The following is a 25,012-nucleotide window of genomic DNA, read 5'->3' as shown; positions in this document are numbered from 1 at the left end:
TGAACCTGGAGCAAAGGGAAGTGTGCAGGAAAAGTGTGGCTGTCCCTCCGATTTCCCTACCATCGGTTTGCGGGCGATTGTGCCTACGGACTATAATTTTCAACCAGTACATGCTCACCGCTATACCACCGGCGGCACAACAAAACCCATGATAGCATCCACGAGGAACTGTTTTTCGCTTTGCTCTTATAACTGTATTTTTTACTTTGTTACTGTATAAACCGATCAGTGGATACAATCCCAGTACCCGGGCTACTGTATAAACCGATCAGTGGGTACAATCCCAGTACCCAGGCTACTGTATAAACCGATCAGTGGGTACAATCCCAGTACCCGGGCTACTGTATAAACCGATCAGTGGGTACAATCCATTACTGTATAAACCGATCAGTGGGTACAATCCTGGTACCCGGGTTACTGTATAAACCGATCAGTGGGTACAATCCTGGTTCCCGGGTTACTGTATAAACCGATCAGTGGGTACAATCCTGGTACCGGGATTACTGTATAAACCGATCAGTGGGTACAATCCTGGTACCGGGCTACTGTATAAACCGATCAGTGGGTACAATCCCAGTACCCGGGTTACTGTATAAACTGATCAGTGGGTACAATCCCAGTACCCGGGTTACTGTATAAACTGATCAGTGGGTACAATCCCAGTACCCGGGTTACTGTATAAACTGATCAGTGGGTACAATCCCAGTACCCAGGTTACTGTATAAACCGATCAGTGGGTACAATCCCAGTACCCGGGTTACTGTATAAACCGATCAGTGGGTACAATCCCAGTACCCGGGTTACTGTATAAACTGATCAGTGGGTACAATCCCAGTACCCAGGTTACTGTATAAACCGATCAGTGGGTATAATCCCAGTACCCGGGCTACTGTATAAACCGATCAGTGGGTACAATCCTGGTACCGGGTTACTGTATAAACCGATCAGTGGGTACAATCCCAGTACCCGGGTTACTGTATAAACCGATCAGTGGGTACAATCCCAGTACCCGTGTTACTGTATAAACCGATCAGTTGGTACAATCCTGGTACCGGGTTACTGTATAAACCGATCAGTGGGTACAATCCCAGTACCCGGGCTACTGTATAAACCGATCAGTTGGTACAGTCCTGGTACCGGGTTACTGTATAAACCGATCAGTGGGTACAATCCTGGTACCGGGATTACTGTATAAACCGATCAGTGGGTACAATCCTGGTACCGGGATTACTGTATAAACCGATCAGTGGGTACAATCCTGGTACTGGGGTTGCTGTGACTGTTTCTTCCCGAGTCACCGACAGTACCTCGATCACTTACCGGAGTAAATCCAGGCTGTCTGTCCGGAGTAAGGAGGCGTCCAGAGCCACCGACAAGAAGCGAGGGCTGACGGCGCGCAGGGAGCGAGCGAACTCCGGCTGAACTCGCACTGACTCCGGCCGCCACTCGGAGCCTGGGGAAGCGGCGAAAATCCCCGGGGTGACCGCAACCACAGAGCAGCTCAGCAGCCGGAGCGTCAACAGCACCGGGGAGCTCATGGCCCGGCTTCAAAACGGAGACGGATCGGGATCTAGAGCCGGACAAGCAGAGGTAGCAGGACTCCGGCTCTCGATACCCCTTCTCCCCGGACTTCAGCTCTCTCAGTTCCGCTTTAACCTGCTAAATCCCCAGTCAAGTTCCTTTCTGCACACTTAAAGAGACAGGCACTGCCCAGGCAGAAGCTCAGCGCCTCTTTACTGTTTCCTTGTCCTCCCACAACAGGTAAGTCAGTTGTCACCTGATCAACATGGCAAAGAGCCAGCGGTGCAAACGACTCGACTCCACCGAATGAATCATTGACCCGCCTTCCAACAACAGGGCAGAGCTGGGAGGCATCTCAATTCAGTGTGTGTGTGTGTGTGTGTGAAGTTAACGTGTGAAATAAAAGCTGCTGTGCTTTTCTTGGAGCTTCATTGACAAGTGATAACAAAAAAAGTGCAAGGAAACAACAAAAGAAGATTTCATTCTGAAACCATCAGATGAAGTCAGCATTTTGGGAGGGAGGCGGAATTAGCTGATGGTGACAGTCTGAGCTGCCGTCTACCTGATGTGGGACTAGACGGTTCACAGGGCTGTTCGGGAAATTTGGAAAACTGTCGGAAAATCCGATGATTAATTTCAGGAGCGTTACAACGTATTATTCTGCTGTTGAGGTTCGTCTGAGTTTAATTTGGCCTGTCCCTTTAAGACCACACTGTCTAACCGCTGTAAATACGCACATCCCGACATCAAGCAGAGGTTATTTACTATTGTGGTGAGGGACTTTTCCAAGTTGGTAGCTACTTACAAATTTTTGACACCTAGTTTGAAGAAGCCATCATAAAGTGGCTCTTTGTTTATTTAAAAAAATGTTTACACTTTGAAGGACTACACTCTACAATATTTAGCAGATCGCCTTGGTGTCGCTCATGTTGAATTGATGGACATGCTGTTTTAGCCCATATGTGACCCACCATATATTGTCTAGGCTACTGAATTATCGTGATGGAATAAACTAAACTGTTTTTATTACATAGTACGGTAGTATTTTCAGGTCAAGTTCCATGTTTATCGCTATGGAAACTATAATCAGTGGCGTAATGATTATTAGCTGTTTGTTTAGATATGTCATTAATTTTACTTGTTACTTTTTTCTAAAGCCTGGGATGCAGTAGGTAGCGGGTATGGTGTGTAGCAGTACAAGGGCAGTGTGGTTAGGTGTTGGGAGGCTAGTGTTGGGAAGTGGGGGGAGGGGATGGGTTGCATGTGGCAGTGGGCAGGTTAAGGGCAATTTTGAGATGAAGCATGGATTGGAAGCGTGGGAGCTTTGGCGAGAGAGGGTTGCTATGTGTGGGAGTGTCGGGAGAGGGATGTGGGAGGGGAGGAAAATAGTGGAAAGGGGGTTGTGGACTATTGCTGAGAAAAGCGTGGCAATAGGGTTTTTTGTTGGGGGGCAGGGTGGGAGCGGGGAATGTGGGAAAATACATGGTGCTTACATGGGGTGGGGTGCAGTGAGATGAGGCAGGAAGAAGCAGCAAAGGGGGAGAAGGCTTGCGCACTCAGCTGTGTGTAACTGGAGATTTGGCTCGATTTAAATTCTTTCTAAATGATGAACCCTCCGTGCTTCCCACGAACGTACTGGGCATTAGCCTTCCTATTTCTTTGACCTGGTTGCTCATTTTTGAAGATTGGACCAAATCTTTATCCTGATATTTGAGAAGCGTTTACCTCACATTGTCAAAGGTGCCATGCACCATGAAAACTACCAGGCTGCCCCTTTCAGTGAGCCGGATGGGCTGGAAGCACAAGCTCTCTGCACCAGTGCATTGCACTGCAGGATTCTACATCTTTAATATCATGTTACATTTGTACTTCATCTCTGGGATCCCCACCCCGACTCCCCAAACCCCCTCACCGAAGCATTTCAGTAAACAATATTAGAAATTTTCAATATTTTATTGCACTTGATTTTGTGTACTTTTATAAAAAGGTATGTATATAGACATTTGAATAATCAAATCTAGTTAAATATTTACTTGAGGCTACTTCAATACTATTTCTACAATAAGAAATATATACACTGTAGTTTACAGATCTTATGGGGTTGTATTTGTACACTCAGACAACTGCTCTGCTCTACTAAATCATACAATGCAACAAAACAGGCTGCTTGACCTAAAACTCTCCACTTAGTTTAACCACAATTGCAGTTACAATCATCTATGGTACAGACAATATCTTTGTTCATTTAGTAATTGTGTGCAGTAGGTAGACTGTAGCGGTAAGTCATTGGGCCGCCTCAGTAGTTACAGACTGTAGCAGTAAGTCACTGGGCACTCTCAGTAGTTACAGACTGTAGCGGTAGGTCACTGGGCACTCTCAGTAGATACACACTGTAGCGGTAGGTCACTGGGCACCCTCAGTAGATACACACCGTAGTGGTAGGTCACTGGACAGTCTCAGTAGATAATGACTGTAGCGGTAGGTCACTGGGCACTCTCAGTAGATACACACTGTAGCGGTAGGTCACTGGGCACTCTCAGTAGATACACACTGTAGCGGTAGGTCACTGGGCACCCTCAGTAGATACACACTGTAGCGGTAGGTCACTGGGCACCCTCAGTAGATACACACCGTAGTGGTAGGTCACTGGGCACCCTCAGTAGATAATGACTGTAGCGGTAAGTCACTGGGCAGTCTCAGAAGTTCTTCTACTTCTTCTTGTAAAGCTTCAGCTTTTTCATTTAGCAACATCTATAAACAGATAACAACCAAGAATAATTTTGAAATAAAAACAGAAAAAGGTGGAAATACGCAGGTCAGTCAGCACCTGTAAAAAGAAACGGTAGACTTTGATATTTTGGGTGTGTACCCTTCATCACATTGTTCTACTGGCAACATTAACTTAAAACCCGATTGTTCTTGACTGTGTTTATTCTTACAATATACACAGTACTGTAAATGCTGGTAATTCAGGCAATTCTCAATTGTACTTATGCAATTGGATGGTAGCAGGGTTCGTTTACTGATATGGTTATGAAATGTTTCTCCTTTTTAATGCATACTACAACGGGGTAATATACAATTGGAAATATACTGGCTATAGGCTCTGTTTATTTTGCAATCCAATAGTTAATTTTTCTGAATGATTGATCTCTACGTGAATACGAATGTTTAAACAGCAGCACACGCCAAATCCATTTTTAGCACAGATATGGAATCACTATTCTCCCTCCAACCCACAGAATGCACTAACTGCAGTCAACTTATTCCCAGGCCTCTGCAAATGGAGGGCAATTCTCCCTGAGAGTATTGCAGTTTCTCTCATGCTTATACTATGAGACTTTATTATTCTAGAATTTTAGTGCTGAACATACACCTGCAGCCATGTTAATTCTGCAGCAGCCAAATCTCACTCTGATTTGACTGCTCCCTCTCCACTGAGGCCCAGGAAATAGGTGGCTCAGCGATGTGTCAGCAGTCAGCAACAGTGTATAATTATTCGTCAGCTCCATCCCAGAGAACCGTGTCCATCATAAAGCCATGCGATGCTTATCTACTTAGCAGCACGAATACAACACTATTGATTGGGATTGAGAAGGAACTTTGAAATAATATTTCCAAATCCAATATAGTCCTACATAAATAGCAGAGCTTGGGAATCAATGTGAAGATGCTCATGGTGTGTATGGTTGTATGTGTCACAAGCACATAAGTGTGGGAGAGCTGGGTCCACGTGTCTATCAGCTCAGAACAAGAGGTATCTAATTAAAGAAAGAACTTGCATTTATATAGCGCCTTTCACGACCTCAGGACATCGCAAAACGCTTTACAGCCAATGAAGTATTTCTGAAGTATCATCACTGTTGTAATGCAGGAATTACATAAAAATGTCATAGGATCACCTGAGGCCACCTCTTTTATAACTAGGAGCGTCACTGGTGACAGGACAACTATATGCCTGCCATTGTTGCACTCCTTCAAGGCAACAAGTGCCCTTGGGCTTCATTCGACACTCACATCTACTTAGGAGAAGAAACAAAAGTACTCGACTGATCACATTATTAATATATATATAAATATGTATATATACACACATACATACATACATATAAACAATGACGTGAAGCCAGAAAATGGTACTTACTTTAGCAGAGGAAACAATCTGCTTAGCCTGGCGTCTGGACATATGCTCAATTGTCTTGACCAACACTTCAGGTCTTGCATTAGCCAGATGAGACAAAGATTTATAACCAGCAGTGTGCAACTGCCGAGCGCGAGCCTGCAAACCAAAACAGTTAAATAATTGGATACAGCGTAATACATTACTAACACATTAATGCTTTTCTGACTATTATTCAGCTTTACAGGAGTTCATAAAAGGAAGTTGATTTTGGAGGAGCTGCAATTGGATAACTAAAAAAGAAACTGATACAAAAACAGAAAATGTTGGAATTACACAGCAGGTCAAATCAGCATCTGCAGAGAGAAACCACAAGTTAATGTTTCAGGTGTCACCCTTTTGATGCTTTACAAATCTACCATGGTGCATTGGAATATAGTCATTTTTGAAATATGTTACTTTATTGCCAGATGCTTCATTTGGCGGGCAAACTTCATCCTGGTCTTTTATAAAAAGAATAATTCAGATTTACAAACCTCTAGGACACCCGTTACTTCCATAAGTGGGACAAGTTCTGGTTTCACACAGTATGACAGTTTATGAGTGAGATCTATAAAGAGAGCCCGATATGCCCAGAACTCCTCTAATTCCTGCAGGCAATAAAACAAAACTGAAATTAATCTTAGTTAAAAAAGAAACACTATTTTTTATTAATACACACATATAGATAAGATATACATAAGATGCTCCAAAAACACAATTGTTGAGATGATGTACTAATATATATATATATATCTCAAAAATTGTGTTTTTGATAGCAAAGATAGCAAGTGTTTTATCTCCACTTTGCGTTCGCACCCCAGTTGAGACTTAGGAAAGCACTAAAACAAGTTGTGTGTGGAACCTGCTTCCTATCACTCTGTGTACCATTGGGATGTCCCTCTTTAATATTGTTAAAAATGTGTAAAAATGTTAGGTGGTTGTCCATATTTGCGATTTCAAATTTTTTGCCCACGTTTCCCCCCCTCGTCTGAGGCTTCTGGGGTACAGTTCCATGAGCAATGGCAACTTTCTGATGCATTCATTTGTAAGTGCTGAAAAAAAAAGCAAGCTGCTACACTTTGGAAGGCATCACAGCCATCCTGTCCCCCCTCGAATTCACATGTGCCCTTTCCAGTAAGAGTGATTGGATAGAAAAAGACAATGGGGGCATATATTCCTCTTTTGCACTTGGGTGTAAATATTGGAATGGACGGAGTATCAGACAAGTTCCGTTACGGGCGTGTGATCCCCTCCGTTCGATTTTTCTCTATGCGCTTCATCCAGGCAATTATTTACACTCTAGCCCAACATTCAGCCCCTCAAATCTATTCCGCCATTCAATTAGATCATGGCTGATCTGTAGATCAAAAGAGAAAGTTCTGTCCCAATGTTTCTGCCTAACAATGACTCACAGAAGAGCAAATACAGGCAGTGTTCAGACATAACAAGCAAACAAGTGCAGAATATATGTTGTCAAGCTTCTTATTAATAGGTTTACCAAGTTGCTTATAAAATTGTTTAAAAAGTTGGATTTTGAGATGTTATTTGCTAGTTCTTTCTCTCTTTGCAATTAGGTTTCTTTTACTTCGGTCAGGAACTGATGAAGTTTAGCAATGAAAATGCACTTAGTGTATTATAGAGGTTTTTCAATTGCAGAAAAATGTCCCTTGAAAATATTAAATAAAGGCTTTACAAATACCTCACAGAAATGCAGCACACTAGAGCAGAAAGCTGCTGCTGAACTCAGCAAACTTTGCATAAAGCCACGAGGCATGTTGAACTTCAGTGCCACAGCCCACATGTTCATCTCTTTGAAAAGGGAGTAGAGCACCAAGGATAGGTAGAACCGGGTTACGACAAAGTCATCTATAGTCTACAAAAAGAAAAATGCATTTGAATACTTGTAACTGATACAACCATTTGTACTCCACAGCAGTAATGTTCCTGTGAGTCAGTAGAGATGCTATCCTGCTCCTGGATGGGATATGTCAGCAACTATAAACCCCACTCACTCTATAACAAGTTTATTTATATACATATATACTCAGCCACATGGTTAACAGGAACTAATTAGTTGCAAGAATCACATTCCACAAAAAAAACCAGAAGGTAGCTATTATGGTTCCATACCAAAACCTGTACATTTACGTAACTGAACCAACTAGAAAGTATTAACACTCAAATTTGAGCTGAAATTTTTACTTAAAGCGTGGGCCTGGTCAAAGCCGGGACAAGTCTGGGACTCAATTTATGAGCAGTCAACATTAGCGGTATGAGCTGCTGAGGCTGATTCAATTCCAACTTTTAAAAAAAATTGTTCATTTGGAACATGTTCATGACTGGTGTTCCCTCTTTTTCTCATTTTTAAGAAAACATAAGAGTTAATAGTCCAGCCAGAAGCTGTCACTGCTAAGCTTGCAAATTCCTTAGGAAAGATCATTTAAATACACTGGCTATTGGGCCTTTGACTTTAGCACTAATTACTTTTATCGTCCTTCGCATTTTTAAAATACTAAATCTGTTAGTGTTGTTGCCTCATTCCACCGCTCTGCAGAAAATATTCAGTGTTTGTTACTCAAACTAGGTCAGTACATATTCTGCACTGGGAAAATGCAATCTGAAGTCATGCAACAATTGTATCCTGATCATAACTAAAATTGAGGGTCATGTATCATTGCAGTTGGGTTGCGTTTGTATCCTGTTTAGCAAAGTCGCATTGGAATGGGTGTATTACAGCTTACCCTGGTTTTCAAATGTTACGGAAATCTTAATAATCCTTTTCCTTTAGAAGGTGAATTTGACTCAGGGAAATTTTGTTCCTCACACCCTGTAGCAGGCAATGTGCTTTGTTGAAACCATTTCTTTTACTGTGCAGCAATAGCTATAATTATAAAAATCAGAGAAACTTCTCAATGTTAAAGCAGAATAAATAATTTGCTCCAACTGTTCACAGTGTCTGGATCCAGACAGCGATTCAGATCTGAATTCCAAACCAATAAATTAGGGCTGGAGACCATTTATTTCACACATAACAAAATAGAATTTCAATAAAGGAGAACAATGTAATCTCAGACAATAGTGGAAATAAACTGCTCCACTCTCATCAAAAGTTGAGAAGCTTTGGAGAAATGTGCAGGATGTGACAAAAAGTAATGAATTTTGATGCAGAGAAAAAGTCATCATTTCCAAGATGAGGAACAGTGTAACTGAAGTACACCTTCTTCTAGAAAGCTATCTGAGGCCCTTCTCCCAGCCTGACTGTGAGCCTTGCCCCTCACAGTCAGGGTTTTGTTAAATGAGCCAGCTGCCAAAACAACCCAATTGGATAAGAAAATAGCAGCAAGCTGTGTCAGCCTAATAAATCACTTAAGACACTTAAGATGAGAGAAAATGTTAATATGAAGGTGAAAATAGGATTGTAATGTTCCTGCTGTATTGCAGGTGGTGGGCAGGTGCGTGAACACAGTCCATCACAACCTTGGTCTGGGCAGCCCAGTAGCAGTAGAGACACTCTCCTCCCAAAGTGCTGGGAAAATATAGACCTTTGGGCTGTATTCTAAACCATTCATTCATTAAAAGAAATAACTTGCATTTATCTCCTTTCATGACCTCAGGACATCCCAAAGCGTTTTACAGCCAATGAAGTTCTTTTTGAAGTGTAGTGACTGTTGTAATGTAGGGGAACGTGGCAGCCAATTTGCACGCAAAGTCCCACAAACAGCAATTAGGTAAATAACCGGATAATTTGTCTGAGTGACGTTGATTGAGGGCAAGAAAACTGGGACAACTCCCCTGCTCTTATTCGAATAGTGCCATGGGATCTTTTCCATCCACCTGAGAGGGCAGACTGGGCCTTGGTTTAACATTTCATCCGAAAGACGGCACCTCCGGCAATGCAGCACTCTCTCTGTACTGCACTGGAGTGTTGCCTAGATTCTGTGCACAAGTCTCTGGAATGGGGCTCAAACCCACAACCTTCTGACTCAGTGGCGAGAATGCTACCACGGAGCCAAGGCTGACACCTTACAAAAACCTCCCACATGGTGATTTAATATCCTGAAGGTGGCACGTGGTATCAGGACTGAGAGCATCTGAAACAAATATAACTGCCAGGAGAGATTAATGTTTAGGACACATATTTCCTGGCTGTGAAAAAAGTCAGGGAAAATCTTCTCATTAAACTTTAAGGAATCTACTTTTGCAAGGAATTTACAAAGGATAAAGGTTCTGGATTCCCATCTAGGGGAAATCAGCCTGCCTATTTGTAAGGGGAATGTCTCTCCAATATCCCTCAACAGAGCAGACTTCAGTCTTACCTTCCTGACTGCTTGACCTGATGCCTTCTTTGTAAGGAAGCCCTCTGGTACACCCACAGTGGCAAAGACCTTCTGTTCAATTACATCCAACTGATGAAACTAGAATTGGAATAAAACATTTATTGAAATCATTCTTTAGCACACTGCTGTAATATTATCACAAGATTAAATATTTCTCTGCACTTCCCATAGGGCCAAAGAGGCAATAAAACCCCAATCGGAAGCTCTGATAATAGACTCTAAAATTTGGACATGCAGTGGATCCCTCGTTAAAATTATAGCTATATACATAGATTACTGTGAATGAAAGAGGAATCTGGTACGAGGAGGGTCAAGTGTTCATATAATAATGCTGCAAATAGTAACTTCTACTCCATTATGTTTAAAGCTTTCCACTGACATTGTTAGGAGTTTAATCTTATTTTTAAAAATCTGTTCTTGGGATGTGCGTCGCCGACAAGACCACATTTATTGCCCATCGCTAGTTGCCCTGAGAAAGTGGTGGAGCTTTCTCCTTGAACTGCTGCAGTCCATGTGGTGATAGTGCTCCCACACGGACATCAGTAGAGAATTTCAGGATACTGACCCAGTGACGATGAAGGAACAGCGATTTATATCCAAGTCAGGATGGTGTGTGATTTGGAGCGGAACTTGGTGGTAGATGTGATCTAACAGGACCGTTCATGAGAAAAGATGAGAGCAGCATCATTGTGGCATTAAATTTCATATTGTAGGTTCAGGATTTTAAACTTTTGGACACTAGACTTAAACTAGAGAAGAACTGGAGTAATTGGGCAGACTACAGAATCAGTATCTCTATCTTTTCAACTTGAATAGAACTGGAGTAATCAGACTGGACTACAGTATCAGTATAATCTGTATCTCTATCCTCTCTCTCTCCCAATACACATATGCATTTGCATGTGCACACGCACATTTACATTCTCCACAAATTCATTCTTGAGTATGCTTACAGCTTTCACACAGATTGTCCACAAAAGTTCCTCTCTTTATTCATAGCTGGACCGCAAGCTTACAGAAGCAAGGTACTTAATAATGAACAATCAAATCAATAGATGATGGATGGACGATTAGAATATGGGATGCAGAGAGTAAATGTCACAAGGGGTATGGAAAAGATGGTAGTAATTTTCCTCCCAATTTTCTGCCCTTTCCTTTTCTTCAAACTCTTGTCGAGTTAAGCTTATTCAGGCACTGGTCACATTTGTTACGAATAGGATAGCCAATTGGTGAAGGTTAGATTACTAGAGCCTGGTCTTTAGTTGCTTCCAATCCTTTATTCACAGAGATTCGTCTCACACACACCTTAGATAAGCTCTCATATAAAATGGATACAAGAGAGTCCCCACTTGGCACACACCAACTGAATACAATTAACACTAATTGATCTAAATCTCATAATACAATTAACAACCCTTTAGTACCTCATCCAAGCGCCCATACTTAATTTATGAGTCCATTAGTGGCTGAGGCAGAAACTATGTCAACATTCAAGATTGGATTGGATAGGTGGATGAAGAAAAAGGGGTTGAAGGGATATGGGAACAGGGTGGGTAAATATGATTTGCACATGTGGAGGTTAAACATCGACACAGACTGGTTGGGTTAAATGTTTGTGTGTTGTATCTTCTATGTATTTCTATGTAGTGAGTGTTGAACATCTATATAAAAAAATGGCACGCAACAACTTCTCTCACATTGGACCCACAGCAAAGGTTTACAAAATTCTGATGACTAATAGTGACTGTTGGTTTCTAAGAAATTTCAAACCAAGATATTATACACAGCAATTCTCAATGAAAAACGTTTGTAAAAGCCACAATAATGTGTCAATGTCTTTTTGAACCACGTTTATCCAAACTGGAATCTTCCTGGAATATGTATGCACAAGTGTTGAAAGATTATAAGAGATGCATTAGCTGTCAGAATTTTAAGAGTGTACTACGTTGTGGATTTCCTGAACTCTCATGGATGTTAATACTGCATCAAATAATACTGTAGAATCGAGGCATTTCAGCACAGAAGAAAACCACTGTGCCTATGCCAGCTACACGAGTTATTTACTCTGATCCCATTTCCCTTCTCTTACTCTGTATCTTTTGATATTTTTCTTCGAGTGTTTATCCATTTCCTTCTTAAATCCTATTAATTTGAGATCAGTAGCCACTTGCAGTACAGCATTCCATGTTCTAAAATGCCTTTGCATGAACAAACTCTTCTACCCCCTTTCTTCTATGCTTCTTGTACTAATCCTAACTTTATACCCACTTGTTCCCAAATCACCAGTGAAAAGACTTCATTATTTATGCTCACAAACCTTTCAAACTTTCTATTACATTCCCCATGACTTTCTCTGCTCCATCAAATGCAGCTCTAGTTTTTCCAAGTCTCTCATTGCCGGTATTGAAGTAAAGATCACACTGACATTTTGTTCAGTTTTGTCTTTATAAATACGAGAGTAAGCACTGAGGTGTGGATACTGACTCAGATGTAGTGTTTGTGTAACTGTGAATGGCACACTAAATTCCTATGTCTTACCTGCCTAAAGTAGATCATCCAGTCTGGAGTACACTGGGATACCATATCATATGGTGTAACCAGGTAGATGAGGTGAAGGTAGTTATCAAGCACCAACCCCTCCAAACTCTTCTTCAAGTCCATGTTCAAAGTATCACAGTAAGCCAAGTCTATTGATCCTAGAGGCAAACCAATATATTAGTGAACCTGTTCAGTACAGAGACTGAAACGTGTACAGCAGATCCAGACCATTATATATTAGGAAACCTGCCCAGCAGAGAATGAAACACAGAAAGCAGATCCAGACCATTATATAGTAGGAAACCTGCCCAGTACAGAGATTGAAACACATACAGCAGTTCCAGACCATTATGTAATAGGAAACCTGCTCAGTAGAGAGGCTTGGTTAAGTGCACAACACTTGTCAGAAAAACATTCTTCTTGTAGAAAAAAAGGACGCTTTCACAAGAGGAGCTCCCTGCACTTTAATTCCTAGATTTAAAATGTTCAGATGCTGCCAAATAAACGAGAGGTCAGTAGCTGAAAATGTGAGAGCCCAGCTCACCTTTATAGGTAGCATGACCCAGCTTTGTGACTTCCAGCTTGTGGCACATTTCTTCTTCACCAGTACCACTTGATATTTTGCCCTTTATTAAACCTTTTTCCATCAACGATTCCAATGCTTGTTCTATGACTTCCAGAAAGCTTTTCCCTTTGAAGAGGTGTTGCTGCTGCACACCAAGCAGTGTGCCAGCCATGAACTCAACAATTTTATCAAGTGTCTGGGCAATCTTTGGGGGAAAAAACCACAAATTTAGGTGAAAGGTCAACCTGAACTACCATTTTCTATACAGCTGACAATGTTGCCTCACATGGCAAAACATTTTTATTTGGTTTTCCAACAAAAGCAAATAGCTATTTATCCTTTAGAAAAACTGAATGAGCCACTTGACATAACATACTGCAAATGTTTAGTGAAAACTGTTGTAAATATGCTCTTTACGATTACAAATAGTTTGAAAAGGCATTGGGGCTTTGAATGTATAATTAATAAATGTTATTAAAAACTTGTTTCATTCCAAAGCAAATCTTAAGTGTTCTGTTACCACTGTGAAGAAGGCAGCTTTAATCAAGATTAAACTAAGTATGATATTCACTTGGGACATAAGAGGTTCAAAACAACATAAACAAAACAAAGCCACTGGGATACACACATTGAATCATGCACAAGCCACATGAATGATAAATCTTTAACAATAAAACCAAGTTCTGTCAGTGATTTTTAAAAATAAATTTAATTCAGTTCCCCTTCTTGATCCCCCAATCACTTCAAGAACATGTTACATTTTTGTTAGTAACCTGGTGCCATGATTCGTTCCTTCTGCTGGGAAAGCAATATGACCTGAACTACCACTTTCTATATAACTGACAAAGACACAATCTTGCCTCATGTTGCAAAATATTTTGTTCCTTTGTTCAGATAATGATAATGTGAATAATCCTTGTTGAACAATCCTTATTGAACTTGGTTGCTGCTAATCCTGTAGCTAACATATATTACAGTTATGTTATAACAAAAGGGAAGGAGATAAGCCAGTTAAATATAAACTAGATAGCTTAACATTAGGAGTAGGCAAACTGCAAGAGGGTCTAGCCATTTCTCCTTGACCTTCAACAGCACCACCACTGCCCAGTCTCTAACCATCACCATCAACATCACGGTGGTCACCAATGACCAGAAGCTTAACTGGACCAGCCATATCAACACCATGGCTTCCTGGTTAGGGCAGAGGCTGGGTACTCTGATGAGTAGCACACTTCTTGACTCCTCAAAGCCTCTCCACCATCTATAAGTCAGAATACTCACCACTCTCCTGGATGGTACAGCCGCAGCAACACTCAAGAAGCTCAACACCATCCAGGACAGAGCAGTTTGCTTGATTGGCGCCCCTGCCACTGGACTCAATATCCATTCCCTCCACCAATTGTGCACTGTGGCTACAGTACATACGATCTACAGAATGCACTGCGGCAACTCACCAAGATTACTTCAACAGCATTTTCCTGCCCTTTGACTGCTACCAGCAAGAAAGACAAGAGCAGCAATATCAAGGGAATACCATTAGCTCCAAGTTCCCCTCCAAATCACACACCATCCTGATTCAGATATATATCACTGTTCTTTCATTGTTGTGGGGTCAATATCCTGATATTCCTTACATAACACAATTGTGGGAGCACCATCACCACAAGCACTGCAGCAGTTCATGGAGAAGGCCCACCATCACTTTCTCAGGGCAATTAGAGATGGACAATAAATGTGGCCTTGCTGGTGTCACCCACCTCCCAAGAACAAAATTTAAAAAACAGCACAATATGGAATAACACTGGTAAATACTTAGAAAGGATGGGATAATCAGGGACAATTTGTAAAGGGCAGGCTGTACATGATTAATTTAATCAAGTTCTTTGAAAAAATTACCGAGTATGTAGACAATGGTAATGCAGTGGAGTAGTATTTTTGAACTTTCAAAAAGTATTTGAAACAGTGCCATATAAGAGCCTTGTTAAATATCACTGTACTAAAAGTAAAATGGTGGCATGGATGAAGAGAGTGGAGTAAAAGGATATTTCTCGCACTGGTAAGGTACAGTTTGTGGGATACCCAGGGACCTGCACTGGGACTTCTTTTTTCTCTATATCTACATAAATGATTTGGACACGCATGTAGGTGGAATAATATCAAATATTTGTGGACGATATCAAACTGCGGGCTGTGAGGAAGAATATGGGAGACTGCAGGAAGACAAAGACAGATTGTATGTAAAAAAGTGTTGTGCCATAATCTACAGTGTAAGTTGCAATTTCATGAAGGGTTTTTTGTCCCACAAACCTAGGAATTCAACTTAGGCACTAGTTCAATTTAGAAATCCTGATTTTAAAAATCATAAACTCAAGGGGACTGGCTGGTTTTTCATCTCCGGATTCTGGGTTTGAATCTAGCAAAGATCGATAGGTTAAAATCCTTTTCTCTCTGCCACTTATTAGGGTCATTAGTGAAATAGGAGTTTGGACAAATCTAAACTCAATTCCTAGTAGATATGGATCCATAATACAAAACTGCAAACAAACCGGAAATCCTATTGGGATAGCTCACAAAGGTATCTGATTGAGAAGTTTACACTAATGTACAGGCAAGTGCTCTTTTGAGATTGGGCTTAAGGCAAAGTGTGGAATCAGTAGAAGACCTTGAATCCTCATTTGGCTCAGGTTATATTTAATCTTCAAGTGCCTGAAGCGGTCACTGGGTGATTGCAGTGTGCCATTCCTCAGCACTAGCATCTCTCACATTAATGACACAAAGTCAAATTGTGAATATGATTTTTACACCATAGTAACCAACACACTGGATTTATTCAAAATCATCCTTTCCTGCACTGTGAAACAGCCTCTTTCCAGAAACGGGATATAGGACTGGATGGGGAAACCTGGCAATCTTAACGATATTATCTTTGAATAGCTTGCCCTTTGAAGATTCTCTAAATCTCTAAAGTAAACAATTCAACATATATTACGCAGGGAATAACTGATATCCTGAAGTAATTGTAAGGCAGTAATGTAATTAAGGGTTTCAGGTACTGTTATAAATCAGAACAGCAAAGCTCAAGCACTTTATAACTTTCATCTGAACCTCAAGATAACAATAAATACTGACTATTATTTCCCAATAATCAGCTCTTATTTGTCACTTGATAACTTGTAGTGATTGTGTCATTAATCTTTCAGCATGCATTTCATATCAGTGGAGTACAGTGGTTAATCAATTGTTTCTACAACAGCTGCTGTTAGCGAAAAAAAACCCATAAGTTAACTGTCCAGCAATCACAAGGGCCCTGAAACTAGTAGCATACAAATGTTTAACACATTTGTCTAACATTCCTTTCTACCTCTTAATGGGTTAATGTCTCTGCTAAAAGAGCAGAGAAAGGAACTTCGAAACGATATGTTAGCCATCCGTAACTAGTAATCCATGGCATAAGTTCAGGACCAATGCTTTTCATATCATCAGAAGAACGTGATTTTGTTTGACTGGACAGTACATGTAGAAAGAAAACCCAGAACTAGTTATAATCTATTACCAGTTTAAGTGAACAGTGCCCATATACTATTACATTTTTACAGTATGTGACATGTACCTTTAGCCCAATCAGGGATAGCAGCAGATCTTTAATTCCTTTTTCATTGCTGTGTATAAGATGGCTGTAGCAATCTTCCAGAGGTCTACTGACCAAGTCTGTAACCTGTAGGAGATGCAAAACATACAAAGTTATTACAATTAGGTAAATGCAGAGCATCATGTAACAATGTATTTATACGTAGGAGTTGTGATTTGTGATCCTCACATAGGATTCCAAATTCCCAATCTTGGTCAGCCATTTAGCAGGAGACATCAATCAGAGGTAATGTAGTTTTCCTGACATTAGGAAAGTTGTTGAGTCAACTCAGGCTCCTTATGTGCACCTCCTGCTGCCCAGCTTAGCACCAACCTAGGGACAGGTTGCTTGTCTGTCTTTCAATAGCAGAACATAAGTGGATAGAATAATTTAAATAGGAGGAAAATATTTTAGATTAGTTTAAAACTGTACATTGTTACAATTCAGCTGGCATTGTAAAGGCTGCATGCACATAGGAACAGGAGTAGGCCATTCAGCTTCTCGAGCCTGTTTCGCCATTCAATCAGATCATGGCTGATCTAAACCTCATCTCCATTTACCCACCTTTGTTCCATATCCCATGATACCCATACCCAACAAAAATCTATCGATCTGAGTCTTGAAAATTTCAATTGACCCAGCATCCACAGCCTTTTGGGGGAGAGAATTCCAGATTTCCACTAATCTTTGAGTGAAGTACTTCCTGATTACGCTCCTAAATGGCCTAGCTCTAATTTTATCTTTATGCCCTCTTGCTCTGGATTCCCTTGTCAGAGGGAATAGTTTCTCGGTATCTGCCCTATCAAATTGCTTTATCATTTTAAACATCTTGATTAGATCATCCCATAACCATCTAAACTCAAAGAAATACAAGCCAAGTTTACGCAACCTGCCCTCATAATTTAGCCCTTTATGTCCTGCTATAATTCTGGTGAATTTGTGCCGTACTCCTCCGAACCCAATACATCCTTTCTGAGGTCCGGTGCCCAAAACAGAATGTAGTACTCCAGATGGGGTCTGATCAAGGCTCTGTACAACTGAAGCATTACTTCCTCACTTTTGAATTCCAACCCCCTTGTGACAAAGGTCAACATTCCATTAGATTTTTTGACTATTCTTTGTACACGTGCACTAGTTTTTAGTGATTTGTGTATGTGGTCACCTAAATCTCTTTGCTTCTCCACAGCTCCTAGTCTCTCACCGTTAAGAAAATATTCCAATCTGTCTTTCTCGGATCCAAAGTGGCTGACCTCGCACTTCCCTACATTAAACTCCATCTGCCATAGTTTTTCCCACTCACTTACTCTGTTGATGTAACTTCCTACTCCCATCCACACAACTTAGTGTCATCTGCAAACGTGGATATACAACTCTCTATTCCTTCATCCAAGTCATTAACAAATATGGTGAAAAGCTGAGGCCCCAGTACAGGTCCCTGGGGAACACCACTTGTCACATCCCGCCAATCAGAAAACAAACCCTTAACGGCTACTCTCGGTCTCCTATCTCCTAACCAATTATCGACCATTTCCTAAGTGTACCTTCCCCCAGCTGCATAGTGACAATTTGAGAATATATAACCTATACATTTTTTTTTGTTAAGGGGACACTGAAATGTGTATTTTCACTTGAGTTTTCTAGAGATTAGTCTTTGAACATAACGACGAATGTGAATCAGTCTGGGGCATCAAAAATAAACCAAGCACATGCAGCATTACATTAAAACATAACTTTTAAAATGATTTTACCAGCTGTTTGTCCTGCTCCTGTATTATCAGAATGCTCTCTCCTTTTGTATCAATACCAGCTCGGCCAGCCCTACCAACCATCTGTTTGTACTGACTTCTCTTTAGGAAATCTCTGGCAACATAAGGTGATCTCAGAATAACCCTTGAAAAAAAATATAAATAAGATCAGCAAAATCAGAACAATTTGGACTTTTAGCAATTGATCAACTCAATGACTTACTCAAATAGCTCTCTCTCCCCAGCCTTAGCCTGTAGGTTTCGTGTTTCACAGCTGAAGGCCACTGGGTTTTCCCCTTCCCCAACCACTTATCCCAAGCTCCCACAAAACTGATGCTGAGCTGATTTTCAGGCCTGACTCATGCCTGGAGTCGACACCAAGGTCCTGATATTTACAGGGAGGTGTAGAGGAAGTGGGGGGATGTGTGACAGCGGCCGGGCAACCCGGAAAAACGGAAGGACCTTGTTAGGATTATTTTACTCTGTTTCCTGCCTGGCAGCTGGCCAGATTGAGGCGCTGACCAGCTACCGGGCGGGGTAAGCCTGTTGTAGTAGGCAGCAGCCGGGGACCAGTGGGGATGGTCACCAGCAATTGAGAAGATCAGGGGCTGTTGGTAAAGGGTGGGGGGGGGGGGGGTGGGGGGGAGGGGAGGGGAGAGGAGAGGCTCGGTGGGCAGCAGCAAGGAGGGAGGGAGATCACGGGGGTGGGGGGGCAGAGACCGGGCTTTGGGGGGGGGGGGGGGCAGAGAGAGACCGCGGCGGGTGCGGGGAAGAGAGACTACGCGGGTGGGGGGCAGGCAGAGACTGCGGTGGGGGGACGGGTGTATGTGATCAAGATCGCACGGTGGGGGGTGGGGTGATTGAGATCGCGGGGGCGGGGGTGAGATAGAATTGTGTGGGGATCGGCCAATCGGGGGAGGGAGAGAAGGTTTGCTTGAGGAGCACTCCTGCTCCTCCTAACCCACAAGCTATGCTAGAAAAGCACTTGCCTGCTGGAGCTGGCAGCTCCCGCCTCCCTTCAGCTGTCGAGATTCCTGAGCCTGTGGCCATTAAATTCAAATGGCTGCCAAAATCTGAGGAATGCAACCTCATTTAAAAATTATAATCACCGACCTGCCTCTCCAGATTAGGTTACTCGGCCGCCCTCAAACCCGTTGCGATAAAACCGGAAATGACCCTGTTTGCGACGGGTTGCTGGGAATTTAACCCCCCCCCCCCCCGACCCTCTCCTGCCCATCATGCGGGGGGGGGGGGGGGGGGGTAAAATTCCCCCAAAATCCTTATTTTAATTTTACTACTTTTTGCAGGTGTAAGGAGGGTGTCACTATTTTTGCTGGGGTGGGATACCGGTACTTGTTGAGTGAAGCTCCTGAGTTTGCATTAAGTCCTGCTTGTCCCAGTGGCTCAGTGAGTATATGCACTGCATAGTATGGTTCAGTAAGGTTCACTAACTGATTGGTACTAAATTAGCCAATGTCAGCCTGGGCAGTTACGGGAGATGCCTATATTGCTACCTAGTGATTACTTCTGGAAAAGCAAGTGTGTGGATGCCAGACAAGCATAGGGCCAGATCATGCCGAGTTGATTTCCATAGCATGGTGTCATTCACAGTCCATGCTCACAGGAAATCACTTGGGAAAGACATTAGAAGGGCACTCTCACCAATAGAAACCTAGCATGAATCTTCACTTTGAGAATGGGTAAAGGGAGACAATACAGTTTTGTTGAAATTTCAAAACTAATGGAAGTACAGAGTTTCCGTGGTTTTTGAAGTATTCTTTCCTTCCTAACATCTATATGCATCCAAAAATACTAGGTTGCCACTTGGGTGAAGTCAGAGTATAGGTGCAATGTCCTCAATGATTATTCTGCATATTATTTGTAATCTGACCATCCATCTAATTGTTACCGCATTGGGAAGAATTGATATACACATACAGATATGCTCCAAACAATTTTAATAAGCCTTCCTCACAGGAGGCTCACCAAGAATGCAGTAATGATTCACTTACGATGTACAATTTGTAGGTTTTTAAATGATTTAAAAACAATCCTTATCTGTGGCTCACCTCCTGTTTGAGCGCACCATTTTCCTGCTTTTAAGAGGCTCGAGTACCCAGACCTGAGTAGAAGCACCTGGATACATGCTCCTAGCCTTCCCATGCCTCAGCTTTTGATAGGAAGCATCCCTCAGTCACTGAAAAATTCTCCAGTTTTTAAAACTGTGTTTCAATTAAAAATTAATATAATTGTGTGAGGGTGCTTAGCTCAGTAAGTTAACTTTGAGGATCTGGGTTTAAAGCCAGCACAGAACGATGGGTGAAAGTCTCCTCTCTCAATTGGCTGTGAAGATCTTGTATGAAATGAGTTTGGGCAGTTATTTCTTGAAATGTTTGCCATTGCTTATCTATTGTCATACCTTTTAATCTAATTTCCCAATCTACCATAGCCAACTCGCCCCTCATACCTATGTAATTGGCTTTATTTAAATTTAAGACTCCAGTTTTGGTCTTAAGTACGTCACTCTCAAACTCAGTGTGAAATTCTATCATATTATGATCACTCTTCCCCAGAGAATCCTTTACCGTGAGATTACTAATTAACCCTGTCTCATTACACAATACAAAATCTAAAATAGCCCGTTCGCTGGTTGGTTCCATTCTAGGAAACTGTCTCGGGTACATTCCATGAACTCATCCTCCTTTGCTAATTTGATTTGTCCAGTCTATATGAAGTTTTGAAGTCCCCCACAATTGTTGCATTACCTTTTTTTTTTAAAAGCTTCTATTATTTCTTGATCAATACTATGTCCAATGGTATAGCTACTGTTAGGGAGCCTATAAACTACTCCCACCAGTGTTTTCTACCCCTTGTTATTTCTTATTTCCACCCATACTGATTCTACTTTCTTATCCTCCGAGCCAAGATCCTTTCTCACCACTGTCCTTATGTCATCCTTTATTATCAGGGCTTTTCCCACCCCCCCACCCTTTTCCATTCTGTCTGTCTTTTCGAAACGTCAATTACCCTGGAATATTTAGTTCTCAACCTTGGTCTCCTTGCAACCATATCTCTGTAATGGCTATTACATCAAACCCATTTATCTCTATTTGTGCCACTAATTCGTCTATCTTGTTACGAACGCTTCGTGCATTCAAATAAAGACCCTTTAATTATAACTTTTTACCATTTTTCCCTGCTTTGACCTTATTCGTTGATGCACTATTGCCATTAAACTCTCTGTCCCTTCCTGCCACAGTCTGCTTATCTTTACCCAAATCACTAAGCTGCTCTGTTGCTTTGACTTTTCTCTTTTGATTTCTAAATTTCCCCTCACCTGACCTCTCCCCCGCCCCCCTTTTTGCAATCTTGACCAGAGAGGCCAAAAGGATGGGTGGTATGGGAAGAGGAAAAAAAAAATCACACTGATGAATTAGGAGCTGCTCTTCTGACATTGAGTTTACGATGCATTGTTGGGGCAGAAAAAAGCAGTTCTGCTCTGCATTAGGCTTGTGCTAAACTGGTCTAGAAGCGCCAGGTGCTAAAACAGGGTGCCCAAGATAGAAAAATATTCCATTCATCAGTTGTGATATTGCTCACTAAAATTCACCCTCACCCCAAAAAATATACATTATGCTAATTTATTTAAAGAAGGAAATCCCAGAGGGAAGCCTAAATCTATGCTAGGTATTTGTTTTTTAATCTCCTTGTCCTACATCTCCAGAAGTTGACCACTATACTGGGATGCAGTTCTGTAGTTAGAAGCAGCCCTCCAGCACTGTACCCAATTGGTCATTCTTCACGTGAGCCTGGACAGTGAGGGTTGCCAGTCTATTCAACTGTGGAGACCATCACTACTGGCCAGATCTCATCCTGTGGAAAAGAGCGCAAATATGGATGTAAGATTATTGCAGCCATACTATATTGCAGCCATACTATCCCCCACCTTTAAATAGCCTGCTGGCACTCACTGTCTTGGCTCATACATGAAGAATGGCCACTTGACCGAGGTGCTGACAATGCAGTATGTCCTTCTGAAGCTGTTCTTAAATTGTGAATGTGATAAGATGAAAAAAAAATCGATGAAAGAAAATCATACAAGACTTTTCATCTGTTCAAACAGCATTGTTTCAATGGTACAGTAATGAATTGGTACTGACCTCCGAGCTGGTAGGTTAACACCAGCAGCAAGTGTTGATGTACAAGTAAGCAAGCAAAGTATTCCTGCAGAATAGGCCTCCTCTATAAGCTTTCTTTCATCATTTGTTAGCCCGCTGTGGTGGTACGCTAATCCATATGGCACAGTGCCACGTAAAATAGGGCATATAACACCATTTCCAATGTTTTTCAATTCCTCAATAAGAACACTTTTTTCTTTCTCCTTTAGGGTTATAAATGACCTGGGGAAAGCAGATTATTGAGGAGATTAAACATGAATACACAATGAGTACCTGAGCACTGAGTACTTTAGCGTCCAAAGGATGCTTTTGACTTGGAACAGCATTTATATTTGGAAATACATAGAAGTTATAACACAGAAACAGGCCACTTGGCCCAACCAGCCTGTGTTGAAGTTAACCCTTCACATAAGCAAATAATCCTAATCACACTTACTCACCCTGATCCCATTTCCCTTCATCCTCTTTTCTTTCACCCACCTAGCCAATCTAATCTTGAGTGTGCATATAGTTTCTGCCTCAAACACTAACCCCTGAAGTGAATTCCACAGCCTTATACCTCTCTGTGTAAAGAGGTTTCTCCTGTTCTCTGTTCTAAATCTCTTACATTTAAACCTGTATGTATGGTTTCTTGTTTGTAGGTCCCTCAACTACTGGAAACAGTCTGTTTCTATCTACTCTGTCCCATTCTTTCATGATGTGGAGATGCCGGTGATGGACTGGGGTTGACAATTGTAAACAATTTTACAACACCAAGTTATAGTCCAACAAATTTATTTTAAATTCCACCGTTCACCTGAGGAAGGAGGAAGCCTCCGAAAGCTTGTGGAATTTAAAATAAATTTGTTGGACTATAACTTAGTGTTGTAAAATTGTTTACCATTCTTTCATAGTTTTAAACAATAATAATCATCATTTATATCAGATTAGATTAATGGCTCAAAAGCACTCCAGGGCATTTTTATAATAATGATTAATCTGACAGCATTTTAGGTCTGTGTTTTTATGCAAATAGTTGTTAGTGAGGATACTGGTGACAATTTATGTTCTCACTTGTTGATGTGTGAAGGATTAATGACTGTAATGTTATTACTTTCAGATAAGACATTAAATCAAGGCGTGTTTACACTACAACTTCAGTTTTGGTGCAATGTGATTTTCTTCCTGATCAGCTTTTACAAGTATGTAAAAAGAAAGAGAGCAGCAAAAGGAAATGTTGGTCCCTTAGAGGCTGAGACAGAAGAAATTATAATGGGGAATATGGAAATGGCAGATGCGTTAAACAAATATTTTGTATCTGTCTTCACAGTAGAAGACACAAAAAGCATACCAAAAATAGTGGAGAACCAAGGTGTAAATGAGAGTGAGGAGCTTAAAATATATATCACTAGAGAAAAAGTACTGGACAAACTAATGGGACTAAAAGCCGACACTCCCCAGAACCTCATGGCCTACATCCTAGAGTTCTAAAAGAGGTGGTTGCAGAGATAGTGGATCCATTGGTTATGATCTTCCAAAATTCTTTAGATTCTGGAACGGTCCCAGTGGATTGGAAGGTAGCAAATGTTACCCTGCTATTCAAGAAGGGAGGGAAGAGAGAAAACAGGGAACCACAGGCTAGTTAGCCTGACATCGGTCGTCAGGAAAATGCTGGAATCCATTATTAAGGAAGTGGTAACAGGGCATTTAGAAAATCATAATATGATTAGGCAGAGTCAACATGGTTTTATGAAAGGAAAATAGTGTTTGACAAATTTATTGGAGTTTTTTGAAGATGTAACTAGCAAGGTAGATAAAGGGGAACCAGTGAATGTAGTATATTTGGATTTTGAAAAGGCATTCGATAAGCTGCCACATAAAAGGTTGTTACACAAGGTAAGGGCTCATGGGGTTGGGGGTAATATATTAGCATGGATAGAGGATTGGTTAAAGGACAGAAAAGAAAGAGTAGGGATAAACGGGTCATTCTCAGGTCGGCAGGCTGTAACTAGTGAGGTGCCGCAAGGATCGGTGCTCGGGCCTCAGCTATTTACAATCTATATTAATGACTTAGATGAAGGGGCCGAGTGTAATGTATCCAAGTTCTGACAATACAAAGCTGGGTGGGAAAAGTAAGCTATGAGGAGGACACAAAGGGCGCTAAATTGGGCCATGTACCGCCCGTTGATTCGGCGGTACATGGCCTCTCTGACATCCAAGATGGCGTCTTGGACGCGCATGTACATTTACTGCGTGATGTGCGCCAGACGCCATCTTGGTATAGGAGTTTGCGCAGGCGCAAATAACGAACGCTGGAATCATGTAAAGTAGGGAGAAAATGGCTTCAATCAGTGTGCAA

The 25,012-nt window shown here is 41.5% G+C and overlaps 2 protein-coding genes across 3 annotated transcripts in view; both read right to left on the bottom strand.

The window, feature by feature from the left end:
- hpse (heparanase) overlaps window positions 1-1,770 on the bottom strand; it is a 33,196-nt gene extending 31,426 nt beyond the window's left edge. Inside the window, exon 1 of the mRNA XM_067994383.1 lies at window positions 1,321-1,770. Coding sequence (XP_067850484.1) covers window positions 1,321-1,538 — 218 coding nt within the window. The 5' untranslated portion in view covers window positions 1,539-1,770. The remainder of the gene's footprint in view (window positions 1-1,320) is intronic.
- Window positions 1,771-3,483: 1,713 nt separating this feature from the next.
- The window catches only part of helq (helicase, POLQ like), a 40,672-nt gene continuing 19,143 nt past the window's right edge, over window positions 3,484-25,012 (bottom strand). Inside the window, exons 9-18 of one of the 2 annotated variants that reach the window (XM_067994377.1) lie at window positions 22,657-22,896; window positions 18,500-18,641; window positions 16,734-16,838; window positions 13,103-13,328; window positions 12,559-12,716; window positions 10,000-10,098; window positions 7,383-7,556; window positions 6,178-6,291; window positions 5,666-5,800; window positions 3,484-4,272 (exon numbers count right to left, since the gene is read on the bottom strand). In XM_067994377.1, the coding sequence (XP_067850478.1) occupies window positions 4,165-4,272; window positions 5,666-5,800; window positions 6,178-6,291; window positions 7,383-7,556; window positions 10,000-10,098; window positions 12,559-12,716; window positions 13,103-13,328; window positions 16,734-16,838; window positions 18,500-18,641; window positions 22,657-22,896 (1,501 nt within the window). In that variant the 3' untranslated portion in view covers window positions 3,484-4,164. Of the gene's footprint in view, window positions 4,273-5,665; window positions 5,801-6,177; window positions 6,292-7,382; window positions 7,557-8,424; window positions 8,565-9,999; window positions 10,099-12,558; window positions 12,717-13,102; window positions 13,329-16,733; window positions 16,839-18,499; window positions 18,642-22,656; window positions 22,897-25,012 lie in introns of those variants that run through there. The other variant, XM_067994378.1, reaches the window with a different exon arrangement.

This window comes from Heptranchias perlo, chromosome 1, assembly GCF_035084215.1.
Source record: "Heptranchias perlo isolate sHepPer1 chromosome 1, sHepPer1.hap1, whole genome shotgun sequence".
Classification (NCBI taxonomy): Eukaryota; Metazoa; Chordata; class Chondrichthyes; order Hexanchiformes; family Hexanchidae; genus Heptranchias; species Heptranchias perlo.
This window is presented reverse-complemented; position numbering and strand designations above follow the sequence as displayed.